At 35.6% G+C, this 20240-nt stretch overlaps 1 protein-coding gene across 2 annotated transcripts in view; it reads left to right on the forward strand.

Moving 5' to 3' along the window:
• Window positions 1-18876, forward strand: part of CHD1 (chromodomain helicase DNA binding protein 1) — a 55296-nt gene extending 36420 nt beyond the window's left edge. The window contains exons 17-37 of one of the 2 annotated variants that reach the window (XM_027911515.1): window positions 338-490; window positions 964-1035; window positions 2751-2900; window positions 3483-3631; window positions 3891-3987; window positions 4104-4199; window positions 5172-5348; window positions 5532-5692; window positions 7027-7068; window positions 7760-7890; window positions 8266-8404; window positions 9131-9281; window positions 10291-10413; window positions 10757-10894; window positions 12395-12658; window positions 13078-13218; window positions 14261-14439; window positions 15678-15774; window positions 15976-16033; window positions 16901-17111; window positions 17305-18876. In XM_027911515.1, coding sequence (XP_027767316.1) covers window positions 338-490; window positions 964-1035; window positions 2751-2900; window positions 3483-3631; window positions 3891-3987; window positions 4104-4199; window positions 5172-5348; window positions 5532-5692; window positions 7027-7068; window positions 7760-7890; window positions 8266-8404; window positions 9131-9281; window positions 10291-10413; window positions 10757-10894; window positions 12395-12658; window positions 13078-13218; window positions 14261-14439; window positions 15678-15774; window positions 15976-16033; window positions 16901-17111; window positions 17305-17668 — 3093 coding nt within the window. In that variant the 3' untranslated portion in view covers window positions 17669-18876. The remainder of the gene's footprint in view (window positions 1-337; window positions 491-963; window positions 1036-2750; window positions 2901-3482; window positions 3632-3890; window positions 3988-4103; window positions 4200-5171; window positions 5349-5531; window positions 5693-7026; window positions 7069-7759; window positions 7891-8265; window positions 8405-9130; window positions 9282-10290; window positions 10414-10756; window positions 10895-12394; window positions 12659-13077; window positions 13219-14260; window positions 14440-15677; window positions 15775-15975; window positions 16034-16900; window positions 17112-17304) is intronic. The other variant, XM_027911523.1, reaches the window with a different exon arrangement.
• Window positions 18877-20240: the final 1364 nt, after the last annotated feature.

Here is a 20240-nt window from a genome sequence, read left to right on the forward strand (position 1 = left end):
GTTTTATAGTGCTCTGGCACTTTATTAATTCTTACTGAATTATATTAGGGAAAAGAGGTTCTCTGGAAAATGTTTATCCTGGGTTTTTACACTGAAGTAATTTTTGTTTCTTAATTGGAACTGAATAATTGACAGATAATTGACTCAATAAATTCCCCTGTTTTAATTGCGTATTATCATATTAATGTTTTAAACTGTAAAAGTGTTAACAGTGTTGAAGTTTACCTTCTTTTTTTTCTGCCCACAGTAATAGAAAAGCAAACCTTATAACCAACTGCAGAGTATATTAGTATTGAGATTAATTTATTTTCCAATATGTGTTTCTTGTATTTTGTAGCATTTAATACGTAGCAGCGGGAAACTAATTCTTCTTGACAAACTACTGATTCGTCTGCGAGAACGTGGCAACAGGGTTCTGATTTTCTCACAGATGGTGAGGATGCTGGACATCCTGGCAGAGTATCTGAAATACCGTCAATTCCCATTTCAGGTAAAAATCTTAGTGGTAGTAGCAGTTGAGAAGCTTTGATCTTGAATATAAGAAAAATCTTTTCTCTACTGTGAGGGTTTCAGAGCACTGGAACAGGATTTTCCAGAGGTCATGAAATCCCCATCCCCTGTGGAAGTTCAAAACTACCTGGACATGACCCTGCCTGAGTAGGGCATTTAGACAAAATGAACCCCATCAGTCCTTTCCAGCCTAAACTGTTTGTGATTTTGTGACCTTTACCCCTCGGCTTAAAAAAACCTGGGAATAAAATGTGTTATTTTTCTGAAAAGGGACCGGCAGTTACTCTGTGACAAATAGTACCTTGAAATGAAAGAGATGAATTAAAAGTTGTGGGAAGTGTTTGATTACTTTTTTTTCCTTCACACAACAGTATTAGGAGCTGAAAATTAAGTTGCTCTGATTTTTAATATAGTATAAGAATTACTTTTTAAATATAATGTTCATTTCTTTAGAGACTTGATGGATCAATAAAAGGGGAATTGAGGAAACAAGCACTGGATCATTTTAATGCAGAAGGATCAGAGGTATGGTATTTTTTCCCTGAGGGATCAGTTTTATTTTTTCCCAAGAAGTATGGAAAAAATTTCACAAAAAAGGAAGGCTGAGAAAAGTGAGGAATATATCAATAATGTTGAAGATTCATTGTTACTGTCTAGCATATAAGGTTTATATAATCTCTTTTATTAAGAAGAGGTTGAGTAGAAAACACATAAATTAGGAAAATGGTAACAAATTACTTTGTAAATGATGCAGAATTTTAACCTCAACTTTGATCCTGTATAGAACTTCACAGTGTTTACAAGAGCACTGAACTTAGACAAGCAGTTAGCATCAAAAAATTCCTTTGGCAGTGGGCAGAACTAACTTCGTATATCCTCACACAGACAACCATATTTTTAATTGTTTCAAATATGACTTCTGTTATCATTGTTTGTTGCTACCTGTTTACTTTCCCTGGAAGAATTAGTAAAGAACTGATTTTTAGCAGTTCTTTGTGAGCAGCCTGTGAATATGTAGGTGTCTCTTGTGATTCCTTAGATTCTGAACTTGAACACTGGTAGCTTATTTAGCATTCCTATTATGCAAGCCATTCCATACCTTTGATCAGCTTAAATCTTTTGTCCTACTGGCAGATTTGGGGGAAGGGAGGTGGTTCAGTTTGATTGGTCATTGGTTTTTCGTTCAGTTTGTTTGGTTTTTTAATTGGTATTTGAAGGGTAGCATTTGTTAGTTGCTTCTGAGCTTGTTTCTGCTTTGGAGAAGGGAGGAGGACTGGCCTCCATATTTGTTAAATGCAGAAGCTAATTCTGTTTCAGATATCTTGCACAGACATTGTTGATTTTTTTCTTTTCAGTTGCACTGTACGTTTTTCGAGATGAGGAGTTTAAACCATGGGTTTCCATAATTGAGGCAAACTATGGATTTATGCGGCAAAAATGTTCTCAGTTTTATTTTTCATTTATTTCCTAAAATTTCATAACATTTTGTATGGGTTTTGTGTAATGTTTATGTTACTGGGCTAAGGATTACCTGGAAACGTTTAACACAATTTTCAGGACTCTTTCCTGAGTGTAATGGTTTACTGTTTCCTGTAACTGGACTGAAAATGGGGTTTGTGGTTTTTTTTAACCTGTTTTATTTCATCTTGGCTTTCATATGTTGTTTTATTTGATGTCTCAAGATCCTTCTGCAGTCTTTCATAATTATCTGTGATTCAGTAATTCCATATTGTCACAGGGTTTTTTCACCTTCTTGCTTATCTCACTTTCATATTATTCAGGAGTGTGTCGAACAGCATTAAACTTAGCAGAAGACTTTTGGTTCCTATCTCTTAAACAGTTACTTGTAGGCTCAAGCACCTTCCCTGTACTGATATGGCTGCCTTGTCTTCCAGGGCTTGGGGCGGGGCGTGGGAGGGGTTCTTTATGACACTCAAAGCTTTAACAGTAAGGTTTTTGTACTTTTGGAGCAGTTTTTTGTTTTGTTGGGGTGTTTTGGTCAGTGTTCATCTTCTAGGATGCTGTTTCCTTTAAACTCTTGAGAAGTCAGTAACTGAAAGAATATGATAATCAGTGTTTGCTTTATACTTAAAAAAACTTAAACCATAAAACAGTTATGGAATTGGTAGTACGTGGTTTTGTAGTCTGCACTACATAGTGCATAAATAAGTGTCATATTGCTTCCTTAAGGAATATCGCAGACATTGGATACAAAACTATTTCTTACTTTATGATTTCAGGACTTCTGCTTTTTACTGTCCACCAGAGCTGGAGGATTAGGTATCAACTTGGCATCTGCTGATACTGTGGTTATATTTGATTCTGACTGGAATCCACAGAACGATCTGCAAGCACAGGCTAGAGCACACAGGATTGGACAGAAGAAACAGGTACACACACTCAGCTTTAAGATCCAGACCTAAAGGAGGGGTTTGTACATTAGCTGTTTACTCTCTGTCTGCACTATTCAGTCTTCATGTATTTTGGAGAATAAATAATACTTTCTGCATTTGGACAAAAATGTTAGGAGTGCTCACTTTTTTTTTCTAAATCTTCCTATAGGGACAAATAATATGGCAGTTATGGTATTTGGATGGGAGAGGGAGAAGAGTTATGGGCTTTTCTTGGCATCATGTCATTCTGGAAAAGAACGGCTATATCAGACAAATCCCACTTGTTAAAGTATTTCTTAGTTCTCTTCAGGATTGTTTCTTTCTTGCAGAAGACATACAGTAAAAATTAGAAATATGACATTATTGCCTGTGGCAATGTTTGTGCAGAGTCACTGAAGTTTATGAAAGATAGGTGTAAGAATTAAGTTATCTGGCTTTTTTTAAAAATGTTTCTGTAAAAACTGCTAACACAACTGAACTAGTATTTCGTGTTTGAAACCCATCAATAAATTTTGAAGATACACCATGAAGACTCAGATTTTTCCTTGCTGTTGCTTTTTTTTTTTTAAATACACATAGGTAAATATTTATCGACTAGTCACAAAAGGTTCAGTGGAAGAAGATATCCTTGAACGAGCCAAGAAAAAGATGGTGTTAGATCATTTGGTAATTCAGAGAATGGACACTACAGGGAAAACTGTACTACATACTGGCTCTACTCCTTCAAGGTATATTTGTGTTCGTTTCTATACCAACCTACCTTTAGGAATATTTCACTCTTAATGAAAGGCAAAATAAGGTTAAATTAGATGCAAAGTCTTTGTAGATTTTTATTTGCATGTTTAATATATATCTTGAATATATGGAGAGTTTTTATTTAACAGTAAAAAAGAAGTCTTAAATGACTCATGACTATAGAGAACTTTTTCATGTTAATAAGTTAAAGTGATAAAAATGATAATTTTCTTGAAATATCATTTATTTCAGCTCAACACCTTTTAATAAGGAGGAGTTATCAGCAATTTTGAAGTTTGGTGCTGAGGAACTTTTTAAAGAACCTGAAGGGGAAGAACAGGAGCCCCAAGTAAGTAGTGTTTCTGAACTAGATAGATAAAACAGCCAAAAGTATGTATGAATTATTTAACTGTAAAGAGAAACTTCTGTTCGGTTCTGTGGTTTTTTGGTTTTTTTTATCCATAGGAAATGGATATAGATGAAATCTTGAAGAGAGCTGAAACTCGGGAAAATGAGCCAGGTCCATTAACTGTAGGAGATGAGTTGCTTTCACAGTTCAAGGTATGGCTTTGTTCTCTTTTTCCTGCCCTAATTATACTTTTATTTATAAGCAGTACTGTTTCTTTTTTGTGTATCTATCTGTCTCTTCATTTGTAGGGAATAGATGCCTCAGTAATTCAACTCTATAATATCACTTTCTAATAAATATCTTCACCCATGCATGGTACCTACCACCAGTATAAGCAGTTAAAAATACATTCTATATTTTGATGATAAAATGAGATATATTTATGAATGTGTTAATTATTAGAATTCTAAGTAGTTACATGTTTTATTTACTGCCTTGTTGTCAAGCAGCTCTAGTATCATTGAATGCAATATATAGTTTGTGTTCCATAGTTGATAATTTCTCCAAGTAGTTTTTAATCCCTAAGTAAACTTGAACACCAGGTATTCATAAGTGTTATCAGTTAAACACATTAAATATATGAAAAAAAATGCAGAGCATGATATATTTGTTTAGTTCAGGAGATTATTAAATAGCTCTCCTACTGATTGCTTATTTGCAACATATTTTGATATCTACAGCATATTAATGTTTGGTTAGTTAGTGTCACATTAAGTCAGGCATTCAAATGGTGTTAGCCCTGTTTTGAAGGAATTCAAACAGCAGTCATGCAGTCGCAGGGGAGGTGTTTCACTGTGCATCCATATTAGTCAACTTTTAAATGAAGAAGAAGATTCTCCTTGTTTCTCAACTTAGCCTCTGAAAGGAGTTTGTTTTTCCTAAATGAAGAAAAATACTTTCATTAAGACTTGTTTCATTGTTTCAAGAAGCAAGTTGTATGTATAAATTTTATGTAGATTATAAAACAAGAGCATATATAAAAATAGAAATATAAATATGTAATATTTTAAATGCATAAAATATGCCATCTGTAATTTTGTATCCCTAAAATAGTAGGTGATCAGTCTTTTTCAAATAGATACATGTGTTGATTTGATGAAAATATGTTTATTCTGATATACAAGGTGGCCAACTTTTCCAATATGGATGAAGATGATATTGAGCTGGAACCAGAAAGAAATACAAGAAATTGGGAAGAAATAATTCCAGAGGTCCAGAGGCGAAGAATAGAAGAGGAAGAAAGACAAAAAGAACTTGAAGAAATATACATGCTTCCAAGGATGAGAAACTGTGCAAAACAGGTGTCTCTTGGTTCTGACTAACTTGTAGTTCTCTGTTGCTGTTGGTTTAGTTTGTTACTGTTGGGGTTTGTTGTTGTTGTTTTTTTTTTTTTCTGTTCTGAACACATTTTTTTGACATGGTAGGTAAAACTTGCTTATGTTTGTTAATCACATAGCTTTTAACTACTTATTCTGGAATTCTAGATAAGCTTTAATGGAAGTGAAGGGAGGCGCAGTAGGAGCAGAAGATACTCTGGATCTGATAGTGATTCCATCTCAGAAAGAAAAAGGCCAAAAAAACGTGGAAGACCACGAACTATTCCTCGAGAAAATATTAAAGGATTTAGCGATGCAGAGATCAGGCGGTAAGATATGGTACCACAAGTCATGTTTAAAGGGGCAAGAAATGACCATTATTATTAACATGATTACTATTATTAGGCTTGAAAATACAGAAGGCTGTCTATTTTTCAGGAAGTTGTCTGAAATTTTTTTATTCTAGACATTAAATGTTTTTATCTGTACTTTATGGTGCTGACATAGCGAACTGTCATGGCAAGAATTTGAACCCATTTTAATGAGGTATAAAATTAGGTTTGAAAATACTTTTGATTGGTTTATTTTAATTCTTGCAGTGCATGAAGACACTGATTTCACTGTGTGATCACTGACAGTGATTTTACAATAGGTAAACTTTTATTTTTTAAAAAAATAAAATTATCTGCTTCTCGTCACATCATCTAGGAACTGCAGCGCTGAAAGAATACATAAATCTATTTGGTGACAAATGAAAAAAAAACTGAGTGGATTTTGTTTTTCTTTTTTAAATTCTTAGCACTGTAATTGAATTGTTACATCATGCTTTTTAAAATCAAAATATATAAAATCTTCTTTGAAACTTACACTACTACTGGTCCCTTCAATATGCTAAATATTTGCTAAAATATTTTTTGTTTGGAGGAGGAATTGTTTTGCTTCACATTTTTGGGTTTGTGAAATGATACTTTACTTCTGAAATCAAAGTATTCATGTTTCTCTAAAATGCTGTAAAACTTCCAAAATATTTTGATTTGAGGAATAACTTTAAAGACCATTTTTGACTTTCCATATCATCTGACAAGACAACGAGTTGGAACTTTTTTTAAGGCTATTATTGTGCTTGCACTAGCAATCTGAGACCTTGGTTATTGAGGAAATTTTCTTTCTTCTTCTAAATTATTTTTATTTATTTTTATTTAATTTTCTTTCTATGCTGAGTATCTCCAGTTTCTTTCTATCACTTAGATGTTTCAACAGGGAGTATTTTTCGTGTCATTTTCCAAAATCTTCCAATTAACCTGTTGCAGATTGCTCCTTTTAAGAACTATATCACTATATAATGCATAACATAATGTCTGAAATCTTGATATACTGTAAATCTACATTCATTTTTTTATGATTAGATACATACAGCTGCTGAATTTTTGGAGTTGTGAAATTAATAAAGTAATTTCTGAAATAAATTACACCTTCTATTGTTTTATTGTTTTATTTACATCATTTCTTAACCTGATAAAACTGACTTTGTTTGGATATGAAGCTGCCCTACTCACTCTACCTTTCCCCCCCACCATTGCCCATTTATCATTTTACACAATTTTAGAAGCAAGGTAGTTTGTTAAGAATATATTTAAATGGCAAAATTATTTTCTGTTACTAGGTTTATCAAGAGTTACAAGAAATTTGGTGGCCCTCTTGAAAGGTAAAGTTGTTTGATGATTATTTGCGTAGCAGCTTGGAATCTTGTTTTCATAAAAATTGGAATGTATCATGAAACCTTGGGCAGTAGAGAATATACATCATCTAGATTTTTGCCTTGAATATAATATGACTTTAGTTGACAGTCTTCCACTTTTTCATGTATGGTATGTGTGCAAACAGCCAACGAACAGACCTTTCTATTTGCAGGACTATTTACTCTTTCTTTATATTTACCTGCAGACTTTTTTAATCTTCATTTATGATAATTATTCAGTTGTCATGTTTGATAACCTGTTAAAAGTCTGTTAGTTTATCCACTGTCAGTGTTGCATTTTTCATATTGCCAGTTCTTATTTGTAAGCTTTCTTCTTTATTCCTATTTTAAGAAAAACTTCCCAACCTTATTTTCCTCAAAAATATTAATAGTTCATATGAAAATATGATACATATATATGTGTGGTGTAATAATTCCTTTTCTAAAGAAATGTGCAGTAATTTAACTCAACACTTTACTACACTCTGTTACCTGAACCATGTATAATTTTTTTCCTTGGATCAAAATTGTGCAGAGTACAGAAAGCACAGGTGGCTGGTAACTTATGTCATCATTTTTATAGTACCAAAGACTGAAGGAGTCTCTCAAATTTGCCAAAGTTTCAGAGGTATAAAAATGTGTATTTGTTTTATTACAGGTTAGATGCTGTAGCTAGAGATGCTGAGCTAGTTGATAAGTCAGAGACAGATCTTAGACGTTTGGGAGAGCTTGTACATAATGGATGCATTAAAGCCTTAAAGGACAATTCATCTGGACAAGAAAGAGCAGGTACAGTGTTCAGGGGACTTGAGGGGTCATTGAAAAGTGTCAGGAAGACTGAATTACGCATGCACTCTGATCATAACAGAAAACAGTTTTGTTGGACAATACAAAAATGTTGGAATATTGGGTGATTTGAAAAAGGGGTTATAGTAATGTGACTGTTTTGCCTTTCTGTGTGTGACTTGTCACTGGAGAATGCAGTGTGGTTTTGCTTTGCTGTGAGATTTAAAAGTAATCCTGTTATCTGGAGGATTTCTTCATTCTGGAGCTTACTTCAAGCATTTAGTTAAGAAAAGGTCATTTAATATAATTGTTTTCTTTACATTTTTCTGATGGTATTTGTAAAGGTAAATAGTTTAATAGCTTTGTATTTATTTTAAGGAGGGAGACTTGGGAAAGTTAAAGGCCCAACATTCCGAATCTCAGGAGTGCAGGTGAATGCAAAGCTAGTTATCTCTCATGAAGAAGAGTTGGCACCATTGCACAAATCCATTCCTTCAGATCCAGAAGAAAGAAAAAGGTATTGATTTTTATATTTTTTAAAGGGAGCAGTACTGCAGAAAATTTGTCAGTGTTCATGATCTTTTTTTCTGACATCTTGAACTCATAGGACACTGTTAAAAACGTTGTCCCTCTAATCCCTGTAAGAAGTGACAGCACTAAAATGGTCAACATCTGAACTTCATCCTTTTTTCCCTTGCTATAGAAGCCATTAATAGCTTTGACTTCTCAACTCTATTCACTAGGAACTGTGTTCAGTTACTAATAATAATTAGGACTAGAACTCAGACTTGCTCAGGAGCTGCTAAATGTCTTTGCTTGAGAGGAATATTCAAAGCACAGCAGTAGTTATTTCTACTCTCTGAAGCTTTTCCCTTGCCACCTTGTTTATCATTATTTCCAAACTATCCACTTGGTTAGCGGTTACACTTGGATAATGATTTTTGCTTTTATTTGTGGCTAACAAACTCTGTCATGCAACTTCTGGCAACAGACTGATGTCTGTTCTTCATATTTTAATCTCAGTAAGCTTTAAAAGACATTTTTAAAATGCTGATTTCAATAAATACTTTATGGAAATGTTGGTAAAATATAATGATAAACACTTGAATTAATTTCTTAAATTTACCAGCTTGTTAGCAAAGAAAATAAATCTAGTTACATCACTTCTAGTATGTTCCCTTCTCCCTCACTAAGCTTCAGGTGTAAAAGTCCTTTATTTGTCTTTCTAATCCATTTCTTCTAGATATGTCATCCCATGCCACACGAAGGCTGCTCATTTTGATATAGAGTGGGGTAAGGAAGATGATTCCAACTTGTTAATAGGCATCTATGAATATGGTTATGGCAGCTGGGAAATGATAAAAATGGATCCTGATCTCAGTTTGACACAGAAGGTATGTCATCTACAACATTTCATTAAGGACTATTTGTTTAGGTAATGATACTATTAAGTAGAGTTACTGATAAAGCTAATTTTATAATAAATGAAATTGCAGTTACATATCAGTTATACTTCAGACTATCCTTCTTCTATATTATTATATTTTAGGGTCTTGTGTGTTTGCCTGCTGCAGTATCCTTCTTGCAGTCAGTTGTATTGCCATATTCTCATGTGGCTGGGCCTCTGTCACTTGAATTTTTCTTTTCAGTCCATTCCTTCACTGTTTCAGATGTTCTGGTTTTGTTAATTTTGTGTTCTTGAACTTTCGAGAAAGGACATTTTTCTAGATACTTGATTCAGTTCTCTTATGCCCACTTATTCCCCAGATTCCTCAGCTGAAGCTCTTTTCTCTCCCAACGTTGAGAGTGCCTGTGGTAGAATTAGTGCAATAGCCTCTTAGCAATAATGAGAGACAGGTTCTGAGGGAAAGACTGGGGTGAATGAAGTAAATTTTGTGGCATCATCATATAGATTTGGAATGTAAGGAGGCAGGTCTGTGCCGAGATTTGTTTAATAATGATACCTACTCCTGCCTTCCATTAATTTGTCTGATTTTCGAAAGCACATGTATTTTTGGCATTTGCAATACACTGTAGTGAGTTCTGCATTTAGAAGATAAATGAGTGAGAGGCAGGAGTTCAGTGACTGACTAGTACAGGTGCCCAGAATTTCTTAGATGAACTGTCAGAGTGGAGACAGAAATCTGAGATTGTTTTCTTGAGCTGGTTTTAAACTGTGAGGCCATTTCCAAGACTGTGCATTGGTTGCTTGATTGAAGAGAAGTGAAAACTTTAAGAAATTCTCCATTGCTCCAAGCATTCTGGCATATTTGTTAGGTATAGTTGGAGTGAATTGTTTAACGGTTCCTTTTGCACAGCTTCTTCTGTTCTGTATGCTGTGGGCTAACATCTAAAATTGTTAATACATACTTAGAGCTGTGACATGACCATTGTTCTCCTCAGATTTTGCCTGATGATCCAGATAAGAAACCCCAGGCCAAGCAGTTGCAGACCCGTGCAGACTACCTCATTAAATTGCTGAATAAAGACCTTGCAAGGAAGGAAGCACAAAGGCTTGCTGGAGCAGTAAGTAAAATTTGGCATTCATTAGTGAAATAAAACAATATGCTTCTGGGCATGTCAGCTGATCCTTTTCCTTTCTTAGTTCTGCTCTTTTTATTTGTGTAGTATTACTCTATTGCTAATCATAGTACATGAGACTAATTCATTGCAAATTTCACACTGTATTATTCTCTTATTATTTGTATGTATGCTCTACTGTTTTACTATGCTTTGTCTCCAGTCCTGAAAAAAACAGTGGTCATCAGTGGCAAAAAATAAAAGGAACCCTCTCTTTGATGTAAAAACAAATCTTTTTTTTGCAACTGTAGTGCAAAGATGCTTGTTAAAGAGATCAATTTGCTTTCAGGGTAATTCAAAGAGGAGGAAAGCAAGAACTAAGAAGAATAAGATGCTAAAAGCTGCAAAAATAAAAGAAGAGATAAAAAGTGATTCTTCACCACAGCCCTCGGAAAAATCTGATGAAGATGATGATGAGGATAACAAGGTGAGCATCTTTCACACAGTAAAGATGGCTTTTTAGTTTTTCCTTTTAGTTTCAATTTGTACTTTATCTTCTGCTTGGCTTAGTAAAATTAAAGCACCTGAACATCATCCGTTTCCTGTGGTCACTACAACTGATGTTGTATCAGTACAAGCACGTGGAAAATTGTATCTATTCTAATTATAAGCTAGTAATGGAGATGTTATGAGCAGTCTTCCAAATTTTTATAAAAAATATTACAGTCCAGTTACTAGAGATATTGCTCAGTTTCAGCATTCTTTAAAGATGTCAACACTGTATTTGATAGAAATGGAAGCCTAATGTAACACACAATTGTGAAACTAACTGTTTGGGCTAATGTTATAACTAGGTGATTCTTAAGGTAAAGTTTTTTTATTCAGGCTCTGGAAAATCATTAGAATGAGCATGAAGAAATTGTATTTCCAGGCTTGCATGTGAGAGCTCCTGTATGCATCATGGCTCTCATTATCCAGAAAGACTGTTTTACTGGCTGTTCAACCTTTCTGTGTTCTGTTACTTCTGATATTTCTTCAGGCCTCTGCTTTTGTTAGATCTTTTTATTTCTGTCACCTATCACAGGAAAACCAGTAGAGATAAAGATTTAGGGTCATGTCATAGCTAATTATCAGGAAACTTTTTAAGTCATTGGATTGTTGCTAGAAAGTTTCCGTGATACCTAAACACTATTTAAAGTGTTCATACCTCACCTAAGTACTTGTTCAGTTGAGGTTATTGGACGTTCTTTCATCTGTTTTTCTGCAGCATTTTCTATATGTGCCCTTCCAGCGTGTCTTTAAATAGATTCTTAAACCTGTGTTACAATACTTATGTTATTTATTATTGTATTTTTCTTGTGTCTGGAGGGATTTTAGTTCTGTCTCAGGCCTTATAAGTGAGTATTGTGAAGTCATGAACTGAGATTTTCATTTTCAAACAGTTAAATGGACCCCTATCAGACAGTCTGTGACTAAGGCTTTTTAGCCTAGTCAAACAAACAGCTCTGGAAAAGAGAAAATTTGGACTCTTTTACCTTCTCCTTGAATGTTTAATATGGGACTGGTAAAAAGTTACTGGGAAAAATATAACTAGATCAGAGGTCTTCTAGCATCCCCATCACTTGAGTGTCCTGACCGATCAGCTCAGTTTTGCAAGACCTGCCTCGTTTTAGATTTTAGCTCTTCAGAGTCTAAGTACCTTTAAAGGGACTGAATTTGAAGTTAATTCTAAGTTAAATGACACAATTTCTCACACCCAGTGCCTCTGCCAAGTCAGTACTTACTTTGTCACATCAAGGAAGTGAGTGCATTGTTCTCATCTGTCTTTGCAACTGCATTCAGTTCTGTTTGATAGATGTTGAGTCTATACCTAACTATACTTAACAAAGAAAAAATGCACAGATAAAAAGTGTTTTAATCTGATGGTTGTGAAACTTGTATAGATAGAAACTCAGTTTGATGTGACATATATGCTTGCATATTGCAGGATGAGATTGTTTCAGTGAAACATCCACATAAAAAATTTAAAACAGAGAAAGAAAATGAAGAAAAGTCTGAGCCAGATACTGGCATAAAGAAGGAAGCTGAAGAAAAAAGAGAGACAAAAGAAAAGGAAAATAAGAGGGATTTGAAAAGGGAGAAAAAAGAAAAAGAGGATAAGAAAGAATTAAAAGAAAAGGATATTAAAGAAAAGAGAGAAAACAAAGTAAAGGAATCAACACAGAAAGAAAAAGAAGTAAAGGAAGAGAAGGTAACTAGGTTTACTTGTCTTACAAAGCATTAGAAAAGGCCAGTAGGTTTTTGTGAATGATTTTGAGATTAAAAGGTGTTTTGGATCTGATCAGCTGTCATTTCATTAAAGTCTTTTACATAATTTTTTATTTTTCCTACCCGAAACCATGAGGACAGGCACTTGAAATGGGAAAGTACATCTTCAATGATACATCCCTTAGTTGGACTGAGAGTACAAGTGTGTGCAAAAATTATCATTTTCCTTTTCCACTTTCCATTTCCATCCCATGGAGAAAGTAAAATGTACTGTCATTGAATATCAGCATAGATTTTTTATTCTTATTACTGAAGAGAATGCAGTAGTTATGGTGAGCGTTGCATATTATAAGGTAATTCCAGAGCCAAAATAAAGTGTAATTAAATATTTTTGTATCTTAGGTAAATGAAATCAAATCTGAAAATAAAGAAAAAACTAAAAAAGTTCCATTGTTGGATACTCCAGTTCATATTACTGCAACTAGTGAACCAGTTCCTATATCAGAAGAATCTGAAGAACTGGATCAGAAAACTTTTAGTGTGGTAAGTCCCCTTTTGATAAGCCAGATTATATTTATACTTAAGTTTATACTTAGTAGTCTAAATGAGGACAATTTCTGATATTCTTGATACTCTACAATATTCGTAGATGCTCGTGGTCAAAAAGAATGACAGAAGTCAGAGGGTCTGCAAAAGTTTACAATTTTTTTTAAGAAATTACACCCTTGACATGGAAATTGATATATTAGTCCCTGACCTGCCACATTAGCCTGCCACAGTGGTTTTTGTACAGAGGCTTGGGGGGAAAGGGGAGGGAGGGAGGGAGGGAGAGAAAGGAGCGGATGGTGGGGAGAAAGGGAGGGAAAAAGAGCAATCAACAGTCCTGGGTCTAGCATGGATCCAGCGAGGTATCCAGGTCCCTTGGGGTGCCCGCACACCTGGGCTTTGTGGGGGTACTCTTTTATAGATAAGTTTTTCCCTCCTTGGAGGTCAAGTTTCTTGCTATGCAGATCAGTGACCATGGCCAGTCGGTCCTTCCAGGCTTACTGGAAATGGTTCGGAGGGCTTTGGGGGTCGTCTTGTCCCCCCAACAGTCCATGCCTCAGCTTCAGTCCTGTGCCTGCACTATACTGTGTTGTGCTTATCTTCAGGAGCCAGAACAAGGATGTTTGTCCCAGAAAAAGTGCCACCCTAACTCTGTGTGGGTCCCTTCTCCAGCCACAACAATCCTTCGCTGGCTGCACAGCTGTCCAGCTATCAGTGTTTGAGACGTACACATTAGCACCCTTATCTTCTAGGCTTCTACACCTTGATATCTGTATTTTATACAATCTTACATAGATAATAAATTTCCAACTTGGTTTATAATACAACTTGTTCCAAAGGGAACTTAAAAAACATTTTCAGGAGGTGTGAGAAAGTCTTGTGTTTCATTTGACTTGTAACAATATTGTCTTTGCCTGCATATATACATGTATATATATATATATATATATCACAGTAAAAGGTGGATCATGTTTTAGGATATTTTTTTCCTTTTGAGTTGATATTTTGAATCACTTAAATAATTTTTTCCATTTTACAGTGCAAAGAAAGAATGAGACCTGTCAAAGCAGCGTTGAAACAGCTGGATCGACCAGAGAAGGGCCTTTCTGAAAGAGAGCAGCTGGAACACACTAGACAGTGTCTTATCAAAATTGGGGATCACATTACTGAATGTCTAAAGGAGTACACAAATCCTGAACAAATTAAACAGTGGAGAAAGTAAGTTATTTATTCTCCTTAGATTTACTTGAAAAAGGGAAATCTGTAGTTGCTTCTATAAAGCAGAATAGGTTTTAGGGTTTTAGTTACTTTTCCTTTTTCTGTCTTTCTTGTATCTTCCTGCTCTTCTAAATAAGAGTCTGTTATACATTTTTCTGACTTTAAATGGATTGACATTAAGCATTTGCTGCACATCAGTGCATTTTGCTCAGTGAGTGAGACGTCTCACTGAGGAACTCATCACTAATCTGGTAAATGTTATATTTTTTAAGTAGAAACTTGTAATAGAGCTATTATTCATAATAATGCTACAATATTATATGTATATTAATAAAATACATATCTCAGCTATCTTCGACAAGAAGTAGTGTAGCTTATATGAAGTTATAATGGTCTCAGACTCAGCATGGACTGGTTGTCTACTTTTGCGAACTTTTTTTTGTTTAAATAATCACAGTGAAGGAGCAGACTGTTGCTTCCTGAGCCTACACACTTCAGATATTTCTCAACACTAGTATTCTGTAGACTCAAGCATTCCACTTCCAAATTTGACTAAAAGAATTCTGTATCTGTTGAAAGAGCATTACCTGTGATTGTAGAAGCAAATGTGTCCTTAAGAATTCTAGCATCTTGACAACAGAAGACCCGATTTGTTCTTCTTTGGTTCCTTCAAGCACAGATTAGGCACAAAGTTATTGCTGTATGACTTCCATTGTCTGACACAATTCTCAGTTGGTTTTAAAAGTTTTGACCAAATTTCTGAATTATCCCCAGCATTCTCATATAATAAAGCTTGTTGGTCAAGTGTCTTATATTGTAAGAGATTTCAAGTTTGAAAGAAGTTTTACTGCTTTTTCTTACTTAATTTTTTTATTTACTATGTGGTAAATACTCAAAATTCAAATAAGCATTTAGAAGACATATAGAGATCAATGGCTGCATTTTTAAGCATTTCACAAAAATTAACAATTGTTATTAATACTACTTTCCATGCACTTTGCACTCTGAAGTACTTACAAAAAATATTAAAAAGTGACTAATCGTTAAAAGAATTAATCTTTCAAATGTTTTATTTACATAATATTTGTTGTTCAGTTAGGCAACACTGTAGATTTTATAGTGTTTCTGGTTTACTGAAATACTGTTCAAATAATTTTAGTTAAATCCATGTTCTGTTGCAAAATATAAGGAAAATGTATTTATGGAAGAATTATAACTTCTCTTTTCTTCTTCCTCAGAAATCTGTGGATTTTTGTCTCCAAGTTTACAGAATTTGATGCCAGAAAGCTGCACAAACTGTATAAACACGCAATCAAAAAACGGCAAGAGTCTCAGGTAATACATATATATATATATATATACGTTTAAGTATTATAACTCTTCCATTAGCTTTAAAGGATTATAAGGAACACAGAAATACAGTTCAAGTAGCATTTGTGTTTGTAGTATTGTAGTCTCTTTTGTTGGGATATTTTTCTAGTGTATCCAGATGAACTTCAGGAGTTACCAATAAGCTTTTGTACTTGTCTCTTTCAGCAACACAATGACCAGAATATTAGCACCAATGTGAATACACATGTAATTAGAAATCCAGGTAAGAAACCTTAAGTATAATCTTGTGTTAGATATCTAAGTTTTCATGTTTATTTCATTTAGCATGTCTCCTAGTTCTGTTTTCCACACTGCTAAGTACCATAAAGGAAGGCTGATTCGCAAGGCTTCACTGGTTTGCTGATGAAATCCAGCTGAGTGCAGACTGAAGCTGGCACTTACAGGGTTATTTGACTGTCCTTCAAAAAAATTCTGAAGCATTTTTTTGTGTTAAATTTTAGGGAGGATCAGAGGTCTGCTCAGAAAGTGTAAATTTCTTGGAAATTCTGTGCCTGTTTATGGGTGTTGTAATGTCACTGCAGCGTAACAAAGAAGTTCCTCCTTGCAGTCGTAATCTGTTGTTAGTTACATAGGCTGTCTTCTATTGCTACACAAACACTGGGTTTTTTTCCTGTGTTCCCACACATGCCTTATTGTATGTAATACTTCTTTTTGTCTTGTGTGATGGAACACTTTGAGTAAATTTTCATGGCCTTAGAATCAGCATCATGTATTTTGGGAATACGACTGGAATTCTGTTGCTGCCATTCTATCTAAAATTGCTCTGCTGGAGGCACCTCTGCTCACTGCTTATTTGGACCACACTTTGCTTCATAGGCTAAATGGGGAAGTTGAGAAGTTCAGTTTCCAAGTCCTACACATCTGCATTCCACCATGCTTCCCTCTTATTTCTGGGGCTTCTTCCCATTCACTGGCGTTAGTGCACTTGTCTTTCAACTGCTTAGATGTTGTTTCGTTTAAATCATGTCACTTTCATACTCCTTTGCATTGGACAGGTGGCAGTGCTGTTTGAATTAGGTGAAGTAAAGACTTTATGAGACTTCCTTTTAACCTCTGCTTTATTAAACAGATGTGGAAAGACTGAAGGAGAATACAAACCACGATGATAGTAGCAGGGACAGTTACTCTTCTGACAGACATTTGTCACAATACCACGATCATCACAAAGACCGGCATCAGGGGGACACTTACAAGAAAAGCGACTCAAGGAAAAGGCCTTATTCAGCCTTCAGCAACGGAAAAGATCACAGGGACTGGGATCACTACAAACAAGACAGCAGGTCAGTTTCTCAAGCAGTTTTGAAATGCGGTCAGAATTCCTTTGCTGTTTCTGTAGCAAGCACCGCACCATCTCTTCTGAGCAGTGCAAAATTGCAGCAGTGATCTGCCTCTGGTGTCGTTCTGTCGATTTGACATAATTGTGGCTCTTACTGTGTTCAGTAACTCTAATACGAATAATTTCATATTTTTTAGATACTACGGTGATAGTAAACATAGAAAGTTAGATGACTACAGGAGCAGAGATCACAGGTCTAACCTGGAGGGAAGTTTAAAAGACAGCCGAGCTCACTCGGATCACCGTTCCCACTCAGACCACAGGATACATTCGGATCACCGTTCCACTTCTGAGTACAGCCATCACAAATCTCCTAGAGACTATAGGTATCACTCAGACTGGCAAATGGACCACAGAGCTTCGGGTAGTGGCCCAAGGTCACCACTGGATCAGAGGTCTCCTTATGGTTCAAGATCTCCCCTAGGTCACCGATCTCCATTTGAACACTCATCGGATCACAAAAGTACTCCTGAACATGCATGGAGCAGCCGGAAAACATAACAAAGACTGACACTTGCTGGACCTTCCTTTAGCCATATACAGTAAACTAACACAGTAATTGCCTTACATGACTTGAAAGATACAGACGGGATATTCTATCAGTAGCAGTATTGTTACTTCTTTCCAGGATGCAAGGTCTGTTATCCCAACAGAAGAAAAATATTTTTGTATTTAAAGTTTATGCTGCACTGTGCTGCAAATGCTGTGGCACTTTTTTTAAGAAATGGAAGATGTTTACTTTTACAGGGACCTCAACACTGCCCATTTCAGACTGGATCTTACTATAAAACTCTTCATGTCAAAGTGGTTTGAGGCGGATAATGTTTTAAGTTATGTTTGTAAACGAACTTCTAAACACTGACCTGTGCTCATATTTCAGGAGGGAATGGGGAGATTATTTTTTTTTTCTTAGTAAAGAACTCTCAAGGACTTTGTTCACTTTCCAAAGCTACTTGTTTACATTGTACACTGCGACCACCTTGCCGCTTTTCATCACAAGCTTGAATATTTAAATTCTGTACCTATAACTGTAAAATAGCCAGGATTTCTCCTGTTTGTGATCAGTTACAATGCCTTTTTACAAAACAAACAAACAAATAATAAAAAAAAACCACAAACAAATGGCTGTAAATTGTTGTAAATTTATTAAATGAACTTCTTCCCCCCCTCAGGCTTTTTTTGACTGTTCCTTTCCCCACCAACTCAGGCCTTCTTGTCTCAAGTATGAAATGAAATCAGTGTACTTACATGTTTTAATGAAAGATCTTGATGGAGTCACTCCTCAGAATGTAAAAACGGGGAAAGGGAACAGGTTATTCCACTTAGTGCTCCCTTTATTGGATATTTTAGATACACGTTTTGGGGTTTTGTTTGAGTTTTTTCCGTATTAAACTCTCAGTGTTGTGATTGTTTGTAATGAAATGGTAAGAAATACCCAGCTAAACTGTGCTCTGGAAAGCTTTTCAGGTGCATTGGTTTGAAAGGAGGAGTGTTAAGTATCAGAAGACTTCAGTATCCAAATCAGTCAAAATTCATTGTAAATTCATTTATGTTCCCTCTTCAACATGGGCAATAATGTCAAATGTGCTATGCAGCTAGTTAATATTTTAGAAGATTTGAATTATGAATTTATTGACAGAATTGTTACAATGCACACTGATTGTACATAGATAACTTCTATCTGACAAATTAAATTTAAACTAAAAGGACATGTGGGTCTTGTAGTTTTCTCCTGTGTTTTTCTGTTACTTTTTCTCAGGTTTACCCATAAAAGCATTAAAAGTACTAAATTTTAATCCTTGTGACAACTAGGGAGGATACCTAGCCTGGCCTCATGTGGCAGGGGCTGTGTCTGTTGCTCTGGTTTTTCTCTGCTCTTGCAATCTTAAGCATTTTTTCCAATTAGACCGGTTTGTATTAAAGCATTAATATAGAACCAAAAAATCTGTCTACAGAGTATTTCTTAGATCTCAGTGTAGGCACATTAAGTATTACGCTCATGTAGTGTTGGCTGGGACTTAATTTAATACTGCTGCATTTCTTAACTCTTCATTTTGACAGGGTCTGGAGGGTTTTGAGTTGTTCTCCTGTCCAGCTTGGTGGCTGCAGCAGTGTTAAGGCAGCAGAGTGGTGTCTTGTAAGGTTGTGCACCTTCCAGGGGCAAAAGTGTAGAAGTGGGAGTATCTCCCATCCCTCACCCAGTTCTCTCTGCTCAGGAAGTGCTGTACAGATCCATCAGGAGAGCACAGACAGGGCATCCCACAGAGCCTACACCAGTTCAGCTGTTACGGCACTGTGACCTCACTCACTGTGACAAGTGTCACTGTGGTTGGTCTGCAGGTGTTTGCAGTGAAGATACCTCAGGTCTCTCAAACACTGTGTGGCTGTGATGATGTAGATCTTTAAGAATTAGTCTACTTAGGCTTTGGAACTTTCATTCAGTCATATTTACAGATACAGAAATCACATTTGCCTCTGTTTAATTTTTCCCCCCTGTTTTGCCTTATCAAACTGCCAGTACTTACAATTTAACGGAGATAACATCCATTGCTTATGAGGCCTGTTGTGGTGTATCTCACTGTGCAATCCCATATCCTCTGCAAATGAGACATCATTCAGACGCACATAAATTTGATCCTTCCTGTGTTTATTTGTAATCAACAGTCTCCAAGCACTGTGCCAAGTTCTGAAGCATCCGTCTGATACTAGTGTTGCCTGTCAGAGGTTTTGAAAAGTAATAGTTCTGATGATTGCAAGAGAATTCCTCAGACAGCTGCTGATAAAAGATTCTGGCGTCATCTACCACACATGGAAGTCTTAAGATTTCCATCTTAATCCTGTTGCATGTTTCTAGTCTACCATTCCCAGTACTACCTAAAAAGAATAGATTGTTGGTCAGTAGGAAAAAGCACATTAAAAAACATAGCGCTGCTCTTAGTTTTAAGGACAGGGAAATGCCTTTCTGGCTGCTGTTCGTTGTCAGGGGCTGTGAAGTGATGTGACCATCATTTGCTTGCAGCCACTCCGTATTTTCCCCATTTTGATCCTCAGTGCAGATGTCCTGGTGTCTGAG

Source organism: Empidonax traillii, unplaced genomic scaffold (assembly GCF_003031625.1).
Source record: "Empidonax traillii isolate 1590-97213 ecotype Southwest subspecies unplaced genomic scaffold, ASM303162v1 scaffold4:size3804566, whole genome shotgun sequence".
Classification (NCBI taxonomy): domain Eukaryota; kingdom Metazoa; phylum Chordata; class Aves; order Passeriformes; family Tyrannidae; genus Empidonax; species Empidonax traillii.